This window comes from Natator depressus, chromosome 6, assembly GCF_965152275.1.
Source record: "Natator depressus isolate rNatDep1 chromosome 6, rNatDep2.hap1, whole genome shotgun sequence".
Classification (NCBI taxonomy): Eukaryota; Metazoa; Chordata; order Testudines; family Cheloniidae; genus Natator; species Natator depressus.
In genome coordinates, this window is record NC_134239.1 from 81382360 (window position 1) to 81399866 (window position 17507).

The 17507-nt window shown below is 42.6% G+C and overlaps 1 protein-coding gene across 2 annotated transcripts in view; it reads right to left on the minus strand.

Annotated features, from left to right (window-relative positions):
* Positions 1-14342, minus strand: part of PRKD1 (protein kinase D1) — a 278692-nt gene extending 264350 nt beyond the window's left edge. For both annotated transcript variants that reach the window (XM_074955789.1, XM_074955788.1), the window contains exons 1-2: positions 14116-14342; positions 13220-13417 (exon numbers count right to left, since the gene is read on the minus strand). In XM_074955789.1, the coding sequence (XP_074811890.1) occupies positions 13220-13417; positions 14116-14133 (216 nt within the window). In that variant the 5' untranslated portion in view covers positions 14134-14342. The remainder of the gene's footprint in view (positions 1-13219; positions 13418-14115) is intronic.
* Between the last annotated feature and the right edge of the window lie 3165 nt (positions 14343-17507).

Genomic DNA, 17507 nt, shown 5'->3' on the forward strand with positions numbered 1-17507 from the left:
CAGAAAAGGCTAATATCATTCTGGGATGTATTAACAGGAGTGTCGGATGTATGACATAGGAGGTTATTATCCCACTCTAGTCAACTCTGATGAGGCCTCAACTGGAGTATTATGTTCATTTATGGGCACTACACTTTAAGAAAGATGTGTGACAGTCTGTACGCTTATGTTCACCCCTTTTACAAAACTATGATAAATTTTGTACAAAGATGCCTTGTGAGGTATCATTTGAAACTCATAATTTGCTGATCATTATTATCCTGGCAAAATATGTGTGGCAACACTGTATGTAAAGTTATAAGATTCTACTATATAACATTACTGAGATATGTTTCAAGTTTGGAAAAGCAGACACAAACCAGTTCCTCAAAGACAAAAGGCAAACTGATGCTTCACCCAGGTGTCAACAAAATCAAATGGACTATCACCTGGTTAAGTGCCCATGCTTCGGCAGGAAAAAAGGAGTGAGAGAAATCTACACTTTGGCAAAGAAACAGCTTGAGATTCCGGTGCCCCAGGTCTTCTGTCTCCTGAACCTCAGCTGGAGAGGATTCTCAAAGTATGAAAATGTGGAACAGATACCCCAAGTTACTCTTCCCTTTCTCTCTACTCACAGCAATACCAACACCTGAAAGGCAAGGAAATTAATACTGAACTGGGGGAGGAGTCCCGGCTGAAAGGATTCCAGCTAGTAAGACTGCTAGAGCACGTGGTGAGAGAAGCCTTTGCTTCAAATTTATTTAGCTTGTTAAATTAGATATTAAGATATTAACTTTATCTTTTATTTTCTTGTAACTAATTCTGATTTTTATGTCTCATTACTTGTAATCACTTCAAATCTATCTTTCTGTAGTTAATAAACTTTGTTTTATTGTTTTATCTAAACCAGTGTGTGTTTGGATTGAAGTGTTTGGAAAACTTCATTTGGGATAACAAGAATTGTGCATATAATTTTCTATTAATGAAATGATGGACTTTATATAAGCTTGGATTGCCCAGGAGGGTGCTGAGCAGTGTAAGATGCACATTTCTGTGGGAAAGTCTAGGACTGGGAGTTTGTTGTGTTGCCCTCCAGTGTAATTCATGACTACAGCACTCCTACAATATAGCTGGCAGAGCTTTACATGCTGGAAGCTGTGTGTGAGCTGACCAGGAGTGGTTACTCTCAGAGCAAAGCAGTGTAAAAGGCACCCCAGTTTGCAGAATTGAGGGGACACAGCTGTCCATCAGTCCAGATTGTACCCTGGGGAATGTCATAATGTGGAAGAACTTGAAAGCATCCAAAGGAGAACTACAGCAATGATAAAAGGTTTAGAAAACATGACCCTATGAGGAAAAGTTAAAAAATAGGTATGTTTAGTCTTGAAAAAAAGAAAACTGAAAGGGACCTGATAACAGTCTTCAAACCCTTAGGCTGTTATAAAGAGATCAGTTATCAATTGTTCTCCACTGAAGGTAGGACAAGTAGTAATCAGTTGAACCTGCAGCAAAGAAGATTTAGTTTAGATATTAGGAAAAACTTTCTAACTTTAAGGATAATTAAGCATTGGAACAGGGTTCCAAAGGAGGTTGTGGAATGCCTTTCATTTGAGGTTTAAGAAACAAGTTAGACAAACATCTGTCAGGGATGGTCTAGGTGTATTTGATCCTTCCCCAGAATGTGGGGCAGAAATAGATGACTTCTTGAGATTCCTTCCAGCCCTATATTTGTGTGATTCTATACCCGGATCCTCCAGATCTTAATAAGGCCAATATATGTCCAGTGTTTAAACTAGGTGGCAAAAAAATGACATTAGAGGTTGCTCACAATATGTGACAACAAGTAACTTAACATTCTGTGATGAACATTCCTTCCATCTTTACTGCATTTTTGCTAAGATTTTTCAGAATTATTGATTTTTCAAAGTAACACAGAAACATATTAGAAGTCATGCAAGAAAACATATCCAGTATCATTCACAATTTAGAGGACATGAGGTCAAATGATCATACTCTCATAAAAACCAGGAAGGATCACATAGCCTAATATTCCAGTCTTTCACTCTTAAGCTTAACTTCATCTTTCTCCTCTCCCTCCCCCCACACTTACCCATTAATTTTTTTCCTTCTCCAAAAATAAATCTAGAAGTCACTTGCTCATCTATTAAGTGAGTACAAAGTCACCTCAGCTGCCGCTTTTCCAGCAAGTGCAAGCACAACACCCTTAATCTTCTTTTTTAAATTAGGCTCTTCAAACATTTTTATTGTTCTACAATGCACTGCCTTCAAGGAAATAACTTCCCTCATATGGTTCAATGACCACTATTGCATACAGTTCCACAGATGGGAGTCTAACCAATGTCTCATATAGTGAGAGTTTTACAATCCATCACACCACCAATAAAATCTTGTATACTGTTTGTCTTTATAGTGATTGCCCCTTAGTTCCATTATTTTCCACAATAACCCCCAGATCTTTTTCTATCTGCTGGATGATAGGTTCCTTATCCCCAGTATATAACAATTATCATAAACCTTTCTACATTTAATTGCATTTAGCATCAAATGAGCAAGTCTCCTAAGTAATGCCAGTCTTTTTTAATCTGGTTGCATTGCCCCTCATTATATACTCTAGCTCCAACTTCATCATCATATGGAAACTGTAGGCAAAATTCTCTGTGAAGTTCTCCTCCATAGTCTGGATCCCTTTAATATTAAGAATGTGGAATTCCCAGCAAGGTCAATGGGATTTCAGTAAAGGAAACAGCCATAGAACAAGCAAAAGAAGTCTGCATTGAGATTTGAAATTTTGTTCTCAAATTAACTCACACTGAAATAATTATTATTAGGGCTGTCGATCAATCAGTTAACTCACACAATTAACTAAAAAAAAAAGATTAAAAAAATTAATTGTCATTAATCACTGTTTTAATTGCATTATTAAACAACAGAATACCAATTGAAATTTATTAAATATTTTTGGAAGTTTTTCTACATTTTCAAATATATTGATTTCAATTACAACACAGAATACAAAGTCTACACTGCTCACTTTATATTGTTTTTATTACAAATATCTGCACTGTAAAAATGATAAACAAAAGAAACAGTATTTTTCAATTCACCTCATACAAGTACTGTAGTGCAATCTGTATCGTGAAAGTGCAACCTACAAATATAGATTATTTATGTTACATAACTGCACTCAAAAACGAAACAATGGAAAACTTTACAGCCTACAAGTCCACTCAGTCCTAATTCTCGTTCAGCCACTCGCTAAGACAAACACGTTTGTTTACATTTACAGGAGATAATAGGGCCAACTTCTTATTTACAATGTCACCAGAAAGCGAAAACAGGCATTTGCATGGGACTTTTGTAGCCTGCATTGCGAAGTATTTACGTGCCAGATATGCTAAACATTCGTATGCCCCTTCATATTTCGGCCACCATTCCAGACAACATGCTTCCTGCTGATGATGCTTGTTAAAAAAATAATGCATTAATTAAATTTGTGACTGAACTCCTTGGGGGAGAATTGTATGTTTCCAGCTCTATTTTACCCACATTCTGCCATATATTTCATGTTATAGTAGTCTCGGATGATGACTCAGCACATGTTCATTTTAAGAACACTTTCGCTGCAAATTTGACAAAACGCAAAGAAGGTACAATGTGAGATTTCTAAAGATAGCTACAGCATTCAACCCAAAATCTGAAAGGGACAAGGTGTAGAGCATGCTTTCAGAAGTCTTAGAAGAGCAACACTCCAATGCGGAAATTACAAAACCCAAACCACCAAAAAAAGAAAATCAACCTTATGATAGTGGCATCTGACTCAGAGGATAAAAATGAACATATGCCACTCTGCACTGCTTTGCATTGTTATCATGCAGAACCTGTCATCAGCATGGATGCCTGTCCTCTGGAATGGTGGTTGAAGCATGACGGGACATATTTATTGCAACACTGGCTACAACAGTTCCATGATAACACCTGTTCTCACTTTCAGGTGACACTGTGAACAAGAAGTGGGCAACCTTATCTCCTCCAAATGCAAACAAACTTGTTTGTCTGAGCAATTGGCTGAACAAGAAATAAAACTGAGTGGACTTGTAGGCTCTAAAGTTTTACATTGTTTTATTTTTGAATGCAGGTATTTTTTGTACATAATTCTACATTTGTAAGTTCAACTTTCATGATAAAGAGATTGCACTACAGTACTTGTATTAGGTGAATTGAAAAATACTATTTCTTTTGTTTTATACAGTGCAAATATTTGTAATCAAAAATAAATATAAAGCAGGCAATGTACACTTTGTATTCTGTGTTATAATTTAAATCAATATATTTGAAAATGTAGAAAACATCCAAAAATATTTAAATTAAAAGGTATTCTGTTATTGTTTAACAGTGTGATTAATCGTGATTAATTTTTTTAATCGCTTGACAGCCCTAATTATTATATATAAATGTACAGAGTTACTAAAACAACCACTTGGAATATTCCATTTGTAACCCCTTTCAAGCCTGCAACAGTTTCAATGGTTCTGCTGATAAACCTACTCAATCTATTACCTCATTCTACCTCTCATTCCATGACTCTCCTTTTTGTAGCCTTTAATCTCTAATATGGAACCATGTCAAATGCTTTCAGAAGATATAACTATGCTATACCCACCAAATTTCCATTGCGTATCATGGCACGGATACAACTACCCCACCACAAAAGTTACTTACCCCACTATTTCCTTTGCCTAATCCAAACTGACTCCTGTTAATCTAACTGGTTTTTTCCAGTTGTTCCCTCACCACATTCCTTAAAATAATTTCCTCAAAAAGCTACTGTTACATATATTGGCTTATAGTTTCTGGGTTTGCCTTTGGATCTTTTTTTTTTACTAGATCTTAACACTTTCAAATCTTTAGAAATCTCTCAAAGCTACTAAAAAAACTTTTAAAGACCAATTAAAAAAGGATCATATTTATCTGCTTAATTCAAAACTTATCTGGATCTTGTTCTTTGTATACTTCAAATCTATCCAATCATTTTATAATCAACTCTGTTATTTGTAAACTACTTGTAATGTTATTTACCTGCAATAATATCGTTATACTATATACTGAAGCTCTACCTATGTTGCTCTTGGAAAAATGATCCATGACTCAGATACATCTCCACTTTCTTCTTCTGTATCAGATAAGTACACTGTTGATTTGTCTCTAAAAAGAATATTTCCTATTTGAAATTATATATGTAGTTAAGTTTTAATTAGGTATCTATTTTGTATGAGAAAAAAAGGTCCTATATGTGATGGAGTACTTCATGAAGCAGGGGGAAAAAAAGGCTACCTAGGTTTTTTATTCAGGAGGTACACAGAAGGGAGAGAGAGATTCTGAATGAAAGGCTCAAGTTAGATCAGAAAGTTCATTGAGAGTGTCACAATTTCAGGATAACTGTACCTGTAGTCTCCTCCATGGTCGCGTGAAGGCACCCACTTAAAGGTTTCCAGCTCCTAGTTATCACCTCGGGTGGGTGGAGACCTACATCTCCTTCTTTTCTGACCAGGGGTTTTAAGGCTGCAGAGCTCTCTGCCCTACACTGCAATATCCCCAGCAAACCAGTCTGCCTAAAAGGCAGCATGGGCTTTGTTTTCTCTCTGGGCTATGATCAGTGTATTACTAGGGTTGCCAACTTTCTAATTGCACAAAACTGAACACCCTTGCCCCGCCACTAGCCCCCACCCCACCCCTTCTGCAAGGCCCCGCCCCCTGCTCACTCCATCCCCCCTCTCTCCATTGCTCGCCTTCCCCCACCCGCACTCACTTTCACCAGGCTGGGGCATGAGGTTGGGGTGTGGGAGGGTGTGAGGACTCTGGCTGGGGGCACAGGCTCTGGAGTGGGTCTGGGGATGAGGGGGTTTGGGGTGCGGGAGGGGGCTCAGGGCTGGGGCAGGGAGTTGGGGTGCGGGCTCCAGCTGGGTGGCACTTACCTCAGGCAGCTCCCGGAAGTGTCCTGGATGTCCGGCTCGTAGGCAGAGAGGCCAAAGGCTCTGAATGCTGCCAGCACCTATAGGCGCCTCCCCCACAGCTCCCATTGGCCACGGTACCCGACCAATGGAAGCTGCAAAGCTGGCGCTCAGGGTGGGGGCAGCATGCAGAGCCCCCATGGCCACCCCTGCGCCTAGGAGCCGGACATGCCGGCCACTTCTGGGAGCCTCACGGAGCCGGGCAGGCAAGGAGCCTGCCTTAGCCCTACTGGGCCACTGACCGGACTTTTAGCAGCCTGGTCAGCACTGCTGACTGGAGCCGCCAAGGTCCCTTTTCGATTGTTCCAGTCGAAAACCAGACACCTGGCAACCCTATGTATTGCCAGCAGTTAAATTATCACACAGCTACTTCCAATCTAGCACCTTTATTCTTAAAATAAAAACATTACAGAGAAAGCATATAAAAACAATAAATGAACCTATATGCATGCTAAAAAGCTTACCAAAGACCACCTCAAACTCCAACAAAAGACTCTGATAGATGTCAGTCTTTTACACCCCAAAATTGTGTTTTCCCCGTGATTAAAAGTTCAAATTAAATCCTTAGATCAGGAACCAGAATGAAGTTTGGGCAGATCATCCATATCTTTATACAGCCCGGGTCTTTGATCTTGCCTTCCATAATAGGCAATGAGCAGGCAGTTGGCCTCTCCTCAAGGCATAGCTTCAAAAGGCTCGGTTTTTGCATAATCAGAGATGTGGAATTTGCATTAGCTATTCCCCTGGAATTCCCCAGGAAATCCACTTACTATCCTAGAAAGTTCATACTTATCTGGCACAATTCAATATAGTCTCTAGAACTCTTTTACATGTTCCAGGTCTCACGTCTGTCACATCTTGCCCCTAGGGAAATTACATACAATCCCAGCCCACCTTAATACAATAAGGCCTTCCAAGGATATTGCAGGAAATTGTCATACCTGTCACACTGGGGATTCAATGCTTTGTTACCTGTCTGCCTCTGTTTAAAGGTCCCAGAGAATATGGATGTGTAGGTGAGTGGAATATCCATTCCTTCTTCTATAGGACAAGATAAGAGGTGTAGGTACATCCTAATGCAGAGGTTCCCAAAGCGTGGGGCGTGCCCCCCTAGGGGGGCATGGAGGACCCTCTGAGGGGAGCAGGGGGCCTAGGCCAGCTCCCCCAGGGTTGGGGAAGGAGCACTACCCAGCCCTTCCCCGCCCCCAGCTGTGCTCCGGTCCACCCTCCAGCCATGTCCCCAGCCTCAGCAACTGGCCGTGACTCTGAGGCTGGTGGCAAGGCTGGGAGTGGAGCCGTACCTGTCCATGGGCCCGGCTGCCAGCCTCCACCACAGCCTGGCTGTGGCTCTGCTCCGGCCCTTGCCCCCAGCAGGCCCCAGACTCACCCACAGTTGTGGCCCTAGCCTCAGCCCCCTTACCCAGTCCACGTTCCCCCAACCCACCCTCCGCCCCTAGCCATGGCCCCGCTCCCAGCTTGGGGGGTTGGGGGGTTGCAGACAGGGGTAAGGGGCGGCATGACCCTCAGAAGTTGGGGACCACTGCCCTAATGTGTAGCAAACATAGGCATCCCTCACGCTTGCATGCTTAGTGGAAGGCTATGAGTTTTGTTCACAGAGGGGAAAATCCTCTTGATTCTGAGTATATATCCTTCACTGCAATTAAAAGAGAAGGCAAAGAAGCAATTCTCTGTCTGTCTCTCTACTAACCTCACTTCCTTAACTCCCACCCCTAGGAAGGGATTTATTTGACTACTATCAAACTCTTCTTTACTTTAGGATGGTTTATGCACAGTGGAACAAAAAAACCCTGTGTGTTTTCTGGGGCTGTTTGAAAACCCTTGTAGACAAGGGAAAGCACTTTTTAATATTAAATTTTTCCTTAGATAAAAGCACCTTTTCCCCATTCGGGTCATTGATTAGAGAATGGTGGCAAACAATGTTAAGGACATATTAGGTGTTCCTGACCAAAGACAGCCAGGAAGACCGTAAGCAGGTAACTTTCTGCAGCTAATTATGTTTATCATATGTCCATGAGAGGTGGGGTACCTGGGTGCAGGAACTCTTGAGAAGTGTCCAGGTCCAGTCTGTTACTACTCCGATGCCTGTTGCTAACAGCAAATGTCTACATCAAAGTGTATATGGGTGCATTATTCTGGCTGCAATACATCTCTACCTTTGTTTTATTTTGTTTCTATTTTTCTGTTACTAAATGGTCTGTTTGTAAAATTACAACATTCTTTATTGTGGAAATTCAGTAATACTGCAAAGTTGTAACTGATTATATTTATAAGGCTCTGTGAATAAAGTTGTATGCCATACAAAGGCCAAAATCTGTCTCGCCTCACTTTTTAACAACAGACACAAATTAACCCTTCTGTAGCATTAGCTGTACCCATATTCTGGCCAGTTGAGGGCTCACATATATCACTGACACAGATTACTCACTCATCCCAGAAGCGATCCAATATGAGACAGTGCAGTAAACACACAAGGCACACATCATGACTGCTGAGCTCTCTGGAATGTTCATCCACAGCCCAACACATGAGCTTGAGGAATGTCAACTCTGTGGGCCTGGGAAGAAACAAGACTGGGTCCCAATAGTTGCGCCCATCAGTCTACTGCTGCCTATAGCATCCACAGGGAAAAATGATGAGCCAGCCAGTGTTTGATGCTAAAATATTAATGGTTATCTCTCATAAAAATCCACATCTTCATGTCAGAGAACTAAATAATGTATTCACTTGAGGACTGAAAGCTTGCAAAATGACACAATAACTTCTATGACTACCCCACCAATAAGCTGCATTTTTATTTGCAATAATATATGAATTGTCTCAATCAAAGAAGCTCAGTACAACAGCACACTACCACAAGACATTAGATACTAACAGAAACAAATAATTTCAGATAATTAGAAAACTTGTATAAAATTTAGCTTTTTCCCCCCCATTGTATTTATCAGAATGTGGCACAAAATAAGAGATTCTTACTTTCTTAATGACTGCCAAAACATTAAGAAAAAATGTAGAAGAAAATTGTGAAGATATTTCCTGACTGGGTAGATTAGAACAACTAAGAAGTATAGTCTTGCTGCATTTTGCTACATGCTTTCCCGTAAACCTCAGCCTGAAGAAGCATTCTGTTGTGTTCAGCTAAACCCCAAAAGGACAATAATTCAAGTTCTGTGTCTACAGACAACAAAACTTTAATTTTCCAATATTTTCTCAGTCTTATGGAGGAGATATTCTAAAAGTCAAGTAGTGACATTTTCTGGTAATTCTCACTCCTCTTCAACTGTATCACCACTTTGACAATTTTACTCCACCTCAGATGAAGAACAAATAACCCAACGTGAACAATCCTGAAGAATTTTGTTTTAGCAGTTCTAGCTATGAACCACATACATTCAAGGGGATTCAATTTAGTCAGCTTCAGAGCAGTTCTTAACAGATTCAGAGATGTCTGAGTTCATGCTGCCAACTGACATGTAACATTGCACCCTGCTGAGATAGTGTTGCTAAAAGGTCAACATGTTCCCCCCTCCATATAACTATCTCAGGATGATACTCATGCAATAGCGCTTTTTGTGGCCAACACAGAACAATACACTTTTGACAACAATCTTTTTCCTTCCCTTCACTACCCATGCCATTCACATTATTAGTTGCTAATGCAACCATATTCTCTTACAAAGTCAAAACACCTTAATCTTTATATTTCAGATACTATCATTACTCACATATACATGAACACAATCCCATGTTCATGTATATGTGGGCCTGATCCTACATGCATGTGCTTAATTTCATGCACTGTGAGAGGTTTCATTTACTTTAATAGTGCTACTTACATTGCATAAAGTTAAACGCATCAATCTTTACAGGATCGGGGCAAAGGCACCAGTGTTGCAGTGAGACCCAACACAAGTGAACCTCTGCATTCATGCAATGCTCAGTGAGATTCTGTACAGGCACAGGGGTCTGTCTGCATAGACTTTCCTGCAGGATTGTGGCCTAATCTAGGGGAGACATATGTGAGCAACCCTATAGCTAGAGTGAGTTTATGATCACCATAAAAGAGGGAGAGCAGAGTTTCACAGTCTAATATGGCAACCAAAAATGAATAATTAAATTAATTTAAATTTTATCTCCTGGATCCCAGTCTAATGCCTCATGGTACAAATTTGGAACAGATTACATAAATCATAGTACTTGCCTGGTAGGTAGTAGGTACCTACTTTACAGGCACAAAAGTACTTGAGAACAGTGTGATGTTTCAGTACAACAGTCACTTCCATGAATTTCCCTTCTTAACCTTGACAAGCAAGTTACAATTTCCTGTAATATGAAAAGTAAGGAAATGCTTAAAATTTAAACAAGTTACAGTTCTAGGCTGTTCCAAAAATAACAAGCATGTGGTAAGGTAACAGGAAAACATACTCTTAATAAAAAACAAACCTTCTTTCAAGCTCTTGAGCATAAAATAGTTCAGAATAAAAATATACAGAAAATAAGGAGTTGAGGGGACACTTACTCCATAAAAGGTTGAATTGTTCTTTGTTAGTTTTTCATTTCTTTTTTAATTGAAAGAATCTCAGAATTCTTGTATAATCAACTGCAAGATGTTGACACTGTAGTAACTGCTGCTAGTGTTCTTTCAACAGGTATACAGCCATCAGCTTCATATATTTGTACACTAACTTTATGATAACAGAAGACATTTAATTTAGACATACATAATGAAATAATCTACCCAATAGCTCGAGATGCTTGTGCAATCTTTTAAAAGACAAAAACTAAGGCCTCAATCCTACATATACTTACAACAAAGAATAACTTTGCTCATACAAATAATATTGTGTATAATGAGACTACTCATGCGAATAAATTTGTGCCATGTAGGTGTTTGTAGGGTGGGAAAATTCCCACAGTACAAAGAATTTATAAATTACTCTTTACCAGAAAGATGTAAGCCACTAGCAACAATACTACCTTTCTTCAACAATTCCCCTTCCTCAGGCTATTCTCTCCCCACAAAGCCTGGAAAAACAGATGACCTTTGCAGCATCTCCTGAAGAACAACAAACTGGGGCTCTGACAGATCTTGGGAATGAGAGAGATCCACATTTGAGGACACTACAAAGAAAAATTCCTCAATGTCTATTTCTTTTTCAAATGAAGTTATAAGTTACGGTGACAAAATATAACTGTTTAAGATTTTTATGCCAGTTCTTACTAAAAACTGTATATCAGACATGAGAACCAATTTATTTAAATTAGTAGTCTTTCTTTAGGCAACATAATACTGTTGTGAAATAATGTTGCAGACACAAAATACCACACATTGGGATAATTCAAAGAGATTAAATAAATATGCTAGTCTGGAAACAAAACTATGAACAATGGATGCAATGAGCTAGGTATGTTTCCATTATTTCCCGTACAATAAGTTATGAATGGTCGAATGGATAAAAGCACTTTCAAAGCTGGATAGAAGCAGATTGCTTTGAAAATAAACACTGTAATATTAAACTAAAGGGTATGTTTTCCATATTGAATTTAATTAAATAAGTGTGCATATCAAAACAAATAACCTCTCCTTAAAATGCGTTTTTGAAGTAGTTATTTAAAAATCTAAGCTGACATGTTCAAACTATTTTGAAACCATGGTTATTAAATACACTGTAATAAACAAAATGGAAAAGTTCACCATATTTAAGGAAACTTTGTAAGATTTACACCAAGACTTAAAGTGAGACCATCAACTTAAAAATACACACACAGCCCTGCCTGAAATTATTTTACCTATTATACCTGAGATCATTATAATGAAAAAATTAGAGAGAAATGGTTTCCTTACTCTTTCAGTTTATTCTGGGTATCTGACAACACCATGTCTCATAATTTTCACTGTTTTTCCCTCTATAGTCAGAGTCACCTGTTTGTGTGGGTCTTTCACACTCCAACAGAAGAGAGAGAAAAATATTATTTTGAAAATGTGTGATTGCCAATTTAGGTGGGTTTACCAATGAGGGAGGTGGAGGGAGCTAAGGCAAATGTAACACCTGAAACTAGTTTTAAGTCATTTTGTGAAGTTTACTAGATTTCAAGTTGAATAATAATTATACCAGAATTCCAGATGAAAAGCAAACCAAGGAAATCTGTGTCCGCTTTACAAAGTTTGTCACTTTTCATAACTTCCTGGGACAAAGATTTCTGCTCAGCATTCTAACAGGAATTCAGCTAGTCACTGGTTCTACAACTACAAAGCTCAGAAGGGCTGTTGACAGGGAGTGATTCAATTAGCCTCATTTTACACAGAGGTCACCTGCCAATTCCCAAGGCTGAAATTCAGCACCAGCTCACTCCAGCGACCCCCCTCTCCCACACATACCTTTTATTGCACAGACTGGCGCCTGCCACTTATCACTTCCGTTTTCACCCAGCTCAATTTGTCCCCAAAATGCTTTTTAAAAGCCAAGTGTTTCATAAGGCAAAAGAGCTTGTTTAGCCTGTTGGCAGCGTTTGATGGGGAAGTAGGGCAATAGATCTGAGGTTTACCCTCCCTATCATGTTACCGCCCAGCTGCAGAAAAATCGCCCCCTGTCCTCTAGAGACGCCAGCTGTCCCACATTAAAGTGTCACACAATACATAACAAGTGTGTCAGCTCGCAAGGTTAAACCCTGCATCAAATGGCACAGAGCGCAAGGGGACAGAGGGCGCCTGCATTGCTGGACATGGCCTGCCTGGGAAGGAGAGCAAGTGAAACGCTGCCCGCTGACTTGGTTCCCGGTTTGTAAAGTGGAAAGTTTCCTCCGCCACCGAGGCTGCTGGAGGGAGTTATGGTGCCAGCCCCTAGGAGCCCCCACCAGCTTCCTCCCCACCCCATCCCTCCAAAGCGCACTGATGGAGGGGAGGCTTGTAAACCGGGCCCTGCCCGCATGGCAACTGAGCCATAAGAACAGCAAGCCAGCCGGCCCGGCCGGCGTCCCGAGCGAGACTTGCACAACGAGTGCACTGGGCCAGCCGGGGAGAACAGGGCCAGCGGAAGTCTCGCGCCGCGATCGCTGTCTTCACCCCGGAGCCGAGTCCCCCGGGCGGCGGGGGACCAGCTGGGCAGCAGGGAATTTCCGAAGGCGCCGGAGGGCGCGAGCTGGGAGCGGTGCAGAGTTTGGGGCGGGAGCTCTGCCTCTGGGTCCCCTCTTACCTTTTGGTCCACGATGGAGCAAGCCATTTCCCGGACGTGCGCCAGGCTGAAATCCCCCGAGGAGTCCTGCAGCAGCAGCACGGGCTCCCGGCTCAGCCCGATCTGGAGGTGAAAGGAGATGCCGCCGCCGGGAGCAGCCCCCGCCGCCGGCTGCAAAGGGCTGGGCGGCCGGATCACCGGAGGGGCGCTCATGGAAAACTTCCCGCAGGAGCAGGAGCAGCAGCAGGGGTGGCGAGAGAGGGGCGGGGAGGAGAGAGGCAGAGAGACACAGCAGCGTGAAAAGTTGGTGGGAGCCCCAGGCGCGGTGCAGATGCCCCCGCCGAGTGCCAGGGAAGCCCCGGCGCCGCTCCCGGGTGAAAATGGCGGGGGGCGGGGGAGGAATCGGATGCAGACAGGAAAAGGCGGCGAGACGCCCACAGCGAGGGGGGAGCCCAGCCCAGCCGAGGTGCCGCCGCCGCCGCTGCTGGCTCTGGCTGCGGACTGAAGGCGGCGGTCAGCGCGCCGCACGCTGCGAGCCCGGGGGGAGGGAGGAGGCGGCGCAGCCATGAGCCACCACACGGCGGCCGCCGGAGCAGCAGCCGGCCCGGCTCCCAAGTGTCCGGAGAGGGGTGAGGTGCCCGCCTCCCTCTAGCCGCCAGCCAGGGATCTCACCCCCGCCCTTGGACCGTTTCGTTTCTCCCTTCAAGACAGCTAAGCCCCAACCCCACCGCACGGCGCCAAGTTCTTCGCTTCCCGCTTCTCTCCCGGGACACCTGGGGTCCGCACCTCCCGCCTCACCCTAGGCTTTCTTCTCCCCGCCCTCAGCCTCCTCCCGGCGCTCCCCGCCCCGAGCCGACTCCCTCCAGGCGGGAGAGCGCCTGTCTGGTCCACGAGCATCCCTGGACCGGGCGCAGTACCTTCAAAGCCGCCTTCATCCTGGCCGCTGCCCTGCTCCCGCTGCTGCCCGGAGGGCAGAGGCTACGACACCTGGAAGCAGAGCGCGAAGAAAGTCCGGGAAGCTTGGGGATTGCTCTGTGGCAGCGGAGCGAGCTCTCCCGGGCTGGGGGGACCGCAAGCGTTGGCTTGCGAGGGCGGGGAGATTTGCATGAAAGTAGGAGCTCAACCCTGTCACCAGCTCCTACCGACTGTCGCACGCGTTCCCTTCCAGCGGAGCCATTCCCCCCAGGAGCCAGTCACATACTGGCGGGGGAGGGAGGTGGTGAATGGCACCGCGGGAGGGGAGCTGGCTGTTCCCTGCTATTTGCTCAGGGTGCTCCTCCACGGTGATTTATTTGTAGGGGAGAGGGGGAATCCATCCCATCCTCTTCCCGAAAATAACTTCCGCTCTAGGGAACGTACAGTCTGCGTTTTCAGTTGCTAAGTGGGAACTCTCTGACACAAAGATCAGGCAGCCTTTCTAACTTTAAAGCACAATGCACGTGGCATCTGTTTGCATATGCCTCCATACAGTAAGGCCAATGGCAGGTGACACTTAACCTAAGCTATTAGCACTGAACTCCCCTTGGAAATGAACTTTGGGAGTGAACTTTGAATAGCCTGAATACCAAATCAGTGTCTCTTAATTATTCGTATGGCATCTAGGCATGACGGTGATGAGTGTAATAACATGCGTTTAATAAGCAGAGCTCGTCAAACATTTTCAAAACTTTTTTTTCTAAACAAATTCTCAACATTTACGTTCCGTTTTTAATTGGATGTGTTGTTAGGGCACTGTTTACCTGGGTCTGCAGTTTAAAGAACTGGGTTTTATTTCCACCTAGGAATTTTTCACATACACACAGAACACTGCTGCTTGTTGCTTGTAAATTCTTCTGAATCATTATAATCCTTGCCAGATTTTCTTCAAATTATTTCCATTTTTATTTCTGTCTTCTACATAATACCATGCATGGCTATCTTATCATGTTTATCAGTCACTTTACAGGTCACAAATATTTCTTCTTGCATTTAAAGGCTAAGATTTGTATTTTAGTTTTAAATTAGCATTTCCAAACATATTCTTCTATTTTGGCTTTACTGCTGCAAATACACATAGTGCTTCTGCTATGTCTACAATGTTTCCTTTTATTAGATATGTTACATACATATGAGTTGCTCTTCCATCTTTGTACACCAATTATCCTGGTTACATCATTATGAGAAATAGTGTTAATGTTTTATAACAGTTCCTGCTGTCTTATTTTATTGTCCTCCTATCCAGTATGTGACCACTTTTGAAAAAGACAGTTTATTTGCAGTCTCTTTATAGCCACCCAAAACTAGCATTGAGTACAGGAAAACTATAGCCAAAAGTCCTTTCATTTTGGAAAGTCGCTATATCAGTTGCCTAGAAACTGTCCATCCTTGAATCTTTTTGATCCATCAAGTTCTAGTGATATCACAAATCCTTGATACTTGTTTTACAGTAGCGCCTAGAGGCCTCAATATCATATCTGGGTTAGCTGCTTCAAACACTATCCAGCGATTCCACTTTTAAAATCATATGTGATAGCAAACCCAACACCTTCCCAAGCAGTTTCCTGGTCCCTACTAATTCTTCCTGCTTCAGAGCTGCACTTTCATAGAAGCCAGGCATTTCTGGTGCTAACCCTTTTAATTTGGCAGAGCAAAGCACCTGTAGTCCTTGTGTGGCTATTTGGCAAATGACAGCTGCCCAGTATATCTTGCTCTCTTCTAGCTGGCAGGAACCTGTTTCTGCAGAGGTTTTAAAAACAAAAAAATCCTACTTCTGCCCCTGTGCCAAGGAGTAACAGATGGCCGGGGCCTTGCAGGACAGCTTCCCAGTGGAGGAGAATTCAGTAAGGCAAAGTGAGGTTATTTTATTTAGATGTATTTAGACATATACACCAGTCCTAGAACAGAGATGGTCACAAACAGCAAGCAGGTAATACTTTCAGAAATATCATCTTAATACCTCAGTCCCAAGGATCATCTCATCCTCAAGAATTTACTCCAGTCACAGATCAAGACAGAGAATGAACTGCTGCTCAAACAGTCCTTGACCCAAAACTTAGCATAACAAAATTAACACCACCATACAGCATATCTTCCCAAAACTGAATATTTTGCTCACACTCTAACGGTGCATCTGCCTTTATGGCAGAGTGCAGAGTACATACACTGCACACCTCACTAGCACAGGTATAAATAGCAGCGTAGACAATGAGGCATAGCTTTGGTGACTAGGGTGCCCTACACACCAGAACCCCTTGCGTTTGCACTGTACACAGCTCCCTACATGTCCAAGGAGTGCCTTCCATGTCTACACTGCTATATAGCAGGGTAGTGTCCTCCTGTCTCCCCACTGCCAGAGACTTTTCCCCACCACAATGAAATGCTGTGGCAGAAGGGAGCTGCCAGAGACTTTCCCTGCCATGTGTAGATATGCATCACAGTGAAAAGCATGGACACAGCATGTAGCTACACGTGTAGTGTCTTTATTCTTCTACACCCCTAAGTGTAAACAGCCTTAGAAAAAGAATTTGGACAATTATGTATAACATTGCCACCTGGTGACACCAGACATATATTGTTGAAGAAATGACACATTTTCATAGGACTGTTTTGCTAAACAGCAGTGGAACACTCTTATCTGTTCAACATGTGTATCCAATTATGCAAGGGCTCTTTTCTCGTCCCCAGAGCAATGTATAGTGCATCAACTGTGTTGAGGAAAATTCAATGGCAAGAGCATCTCATTTCCCATTGCTTAAGCCAGGGGCAGATTGTTTCTTTACTTTGTTCTTCCCCCAGGGTTTTTAATAGGATGAGATGGAAGGCTGCTAGATCATGTTTTTCTTCCACCCCACATATATGTGATCAGGGAAATAGGGATTTCCTCTCCCTTCTTTCCCTGAGTGGGATGGATCTCTTATATGCATTGACTGGCTGGGAGGGAAATGATTTAACATAATTCCTTTGCTATTCTTCCTGTCAATTCAATTTTTGCCTCTGCTGAGCTGTAAAGATTGTTCTGTACAGAACAGTAGCCCAGTGTGGAGAAGGAAACTGACAAGACAAAGCTGGAGACAACAGCAGCAGCTTATCCTTGAACATTAACCTCCTCCACCTACAACAGAACAAAAGTTGGGAGTGACAAAAATGCTGTAATCACATCCACTAAAATGACTTCCATGCTTGCATTACTACTACTGGCTTTGTTCTGTTTTTCAAGCCTCCACTCTTCTCAGTCTAGCTATTTAAAGTGTATAGCTCATGAAAAAGAAACATCTAAAATCCCTAACATCTTTGTCTATCATGACAAGATGATGTACTTTCATTGCCACTT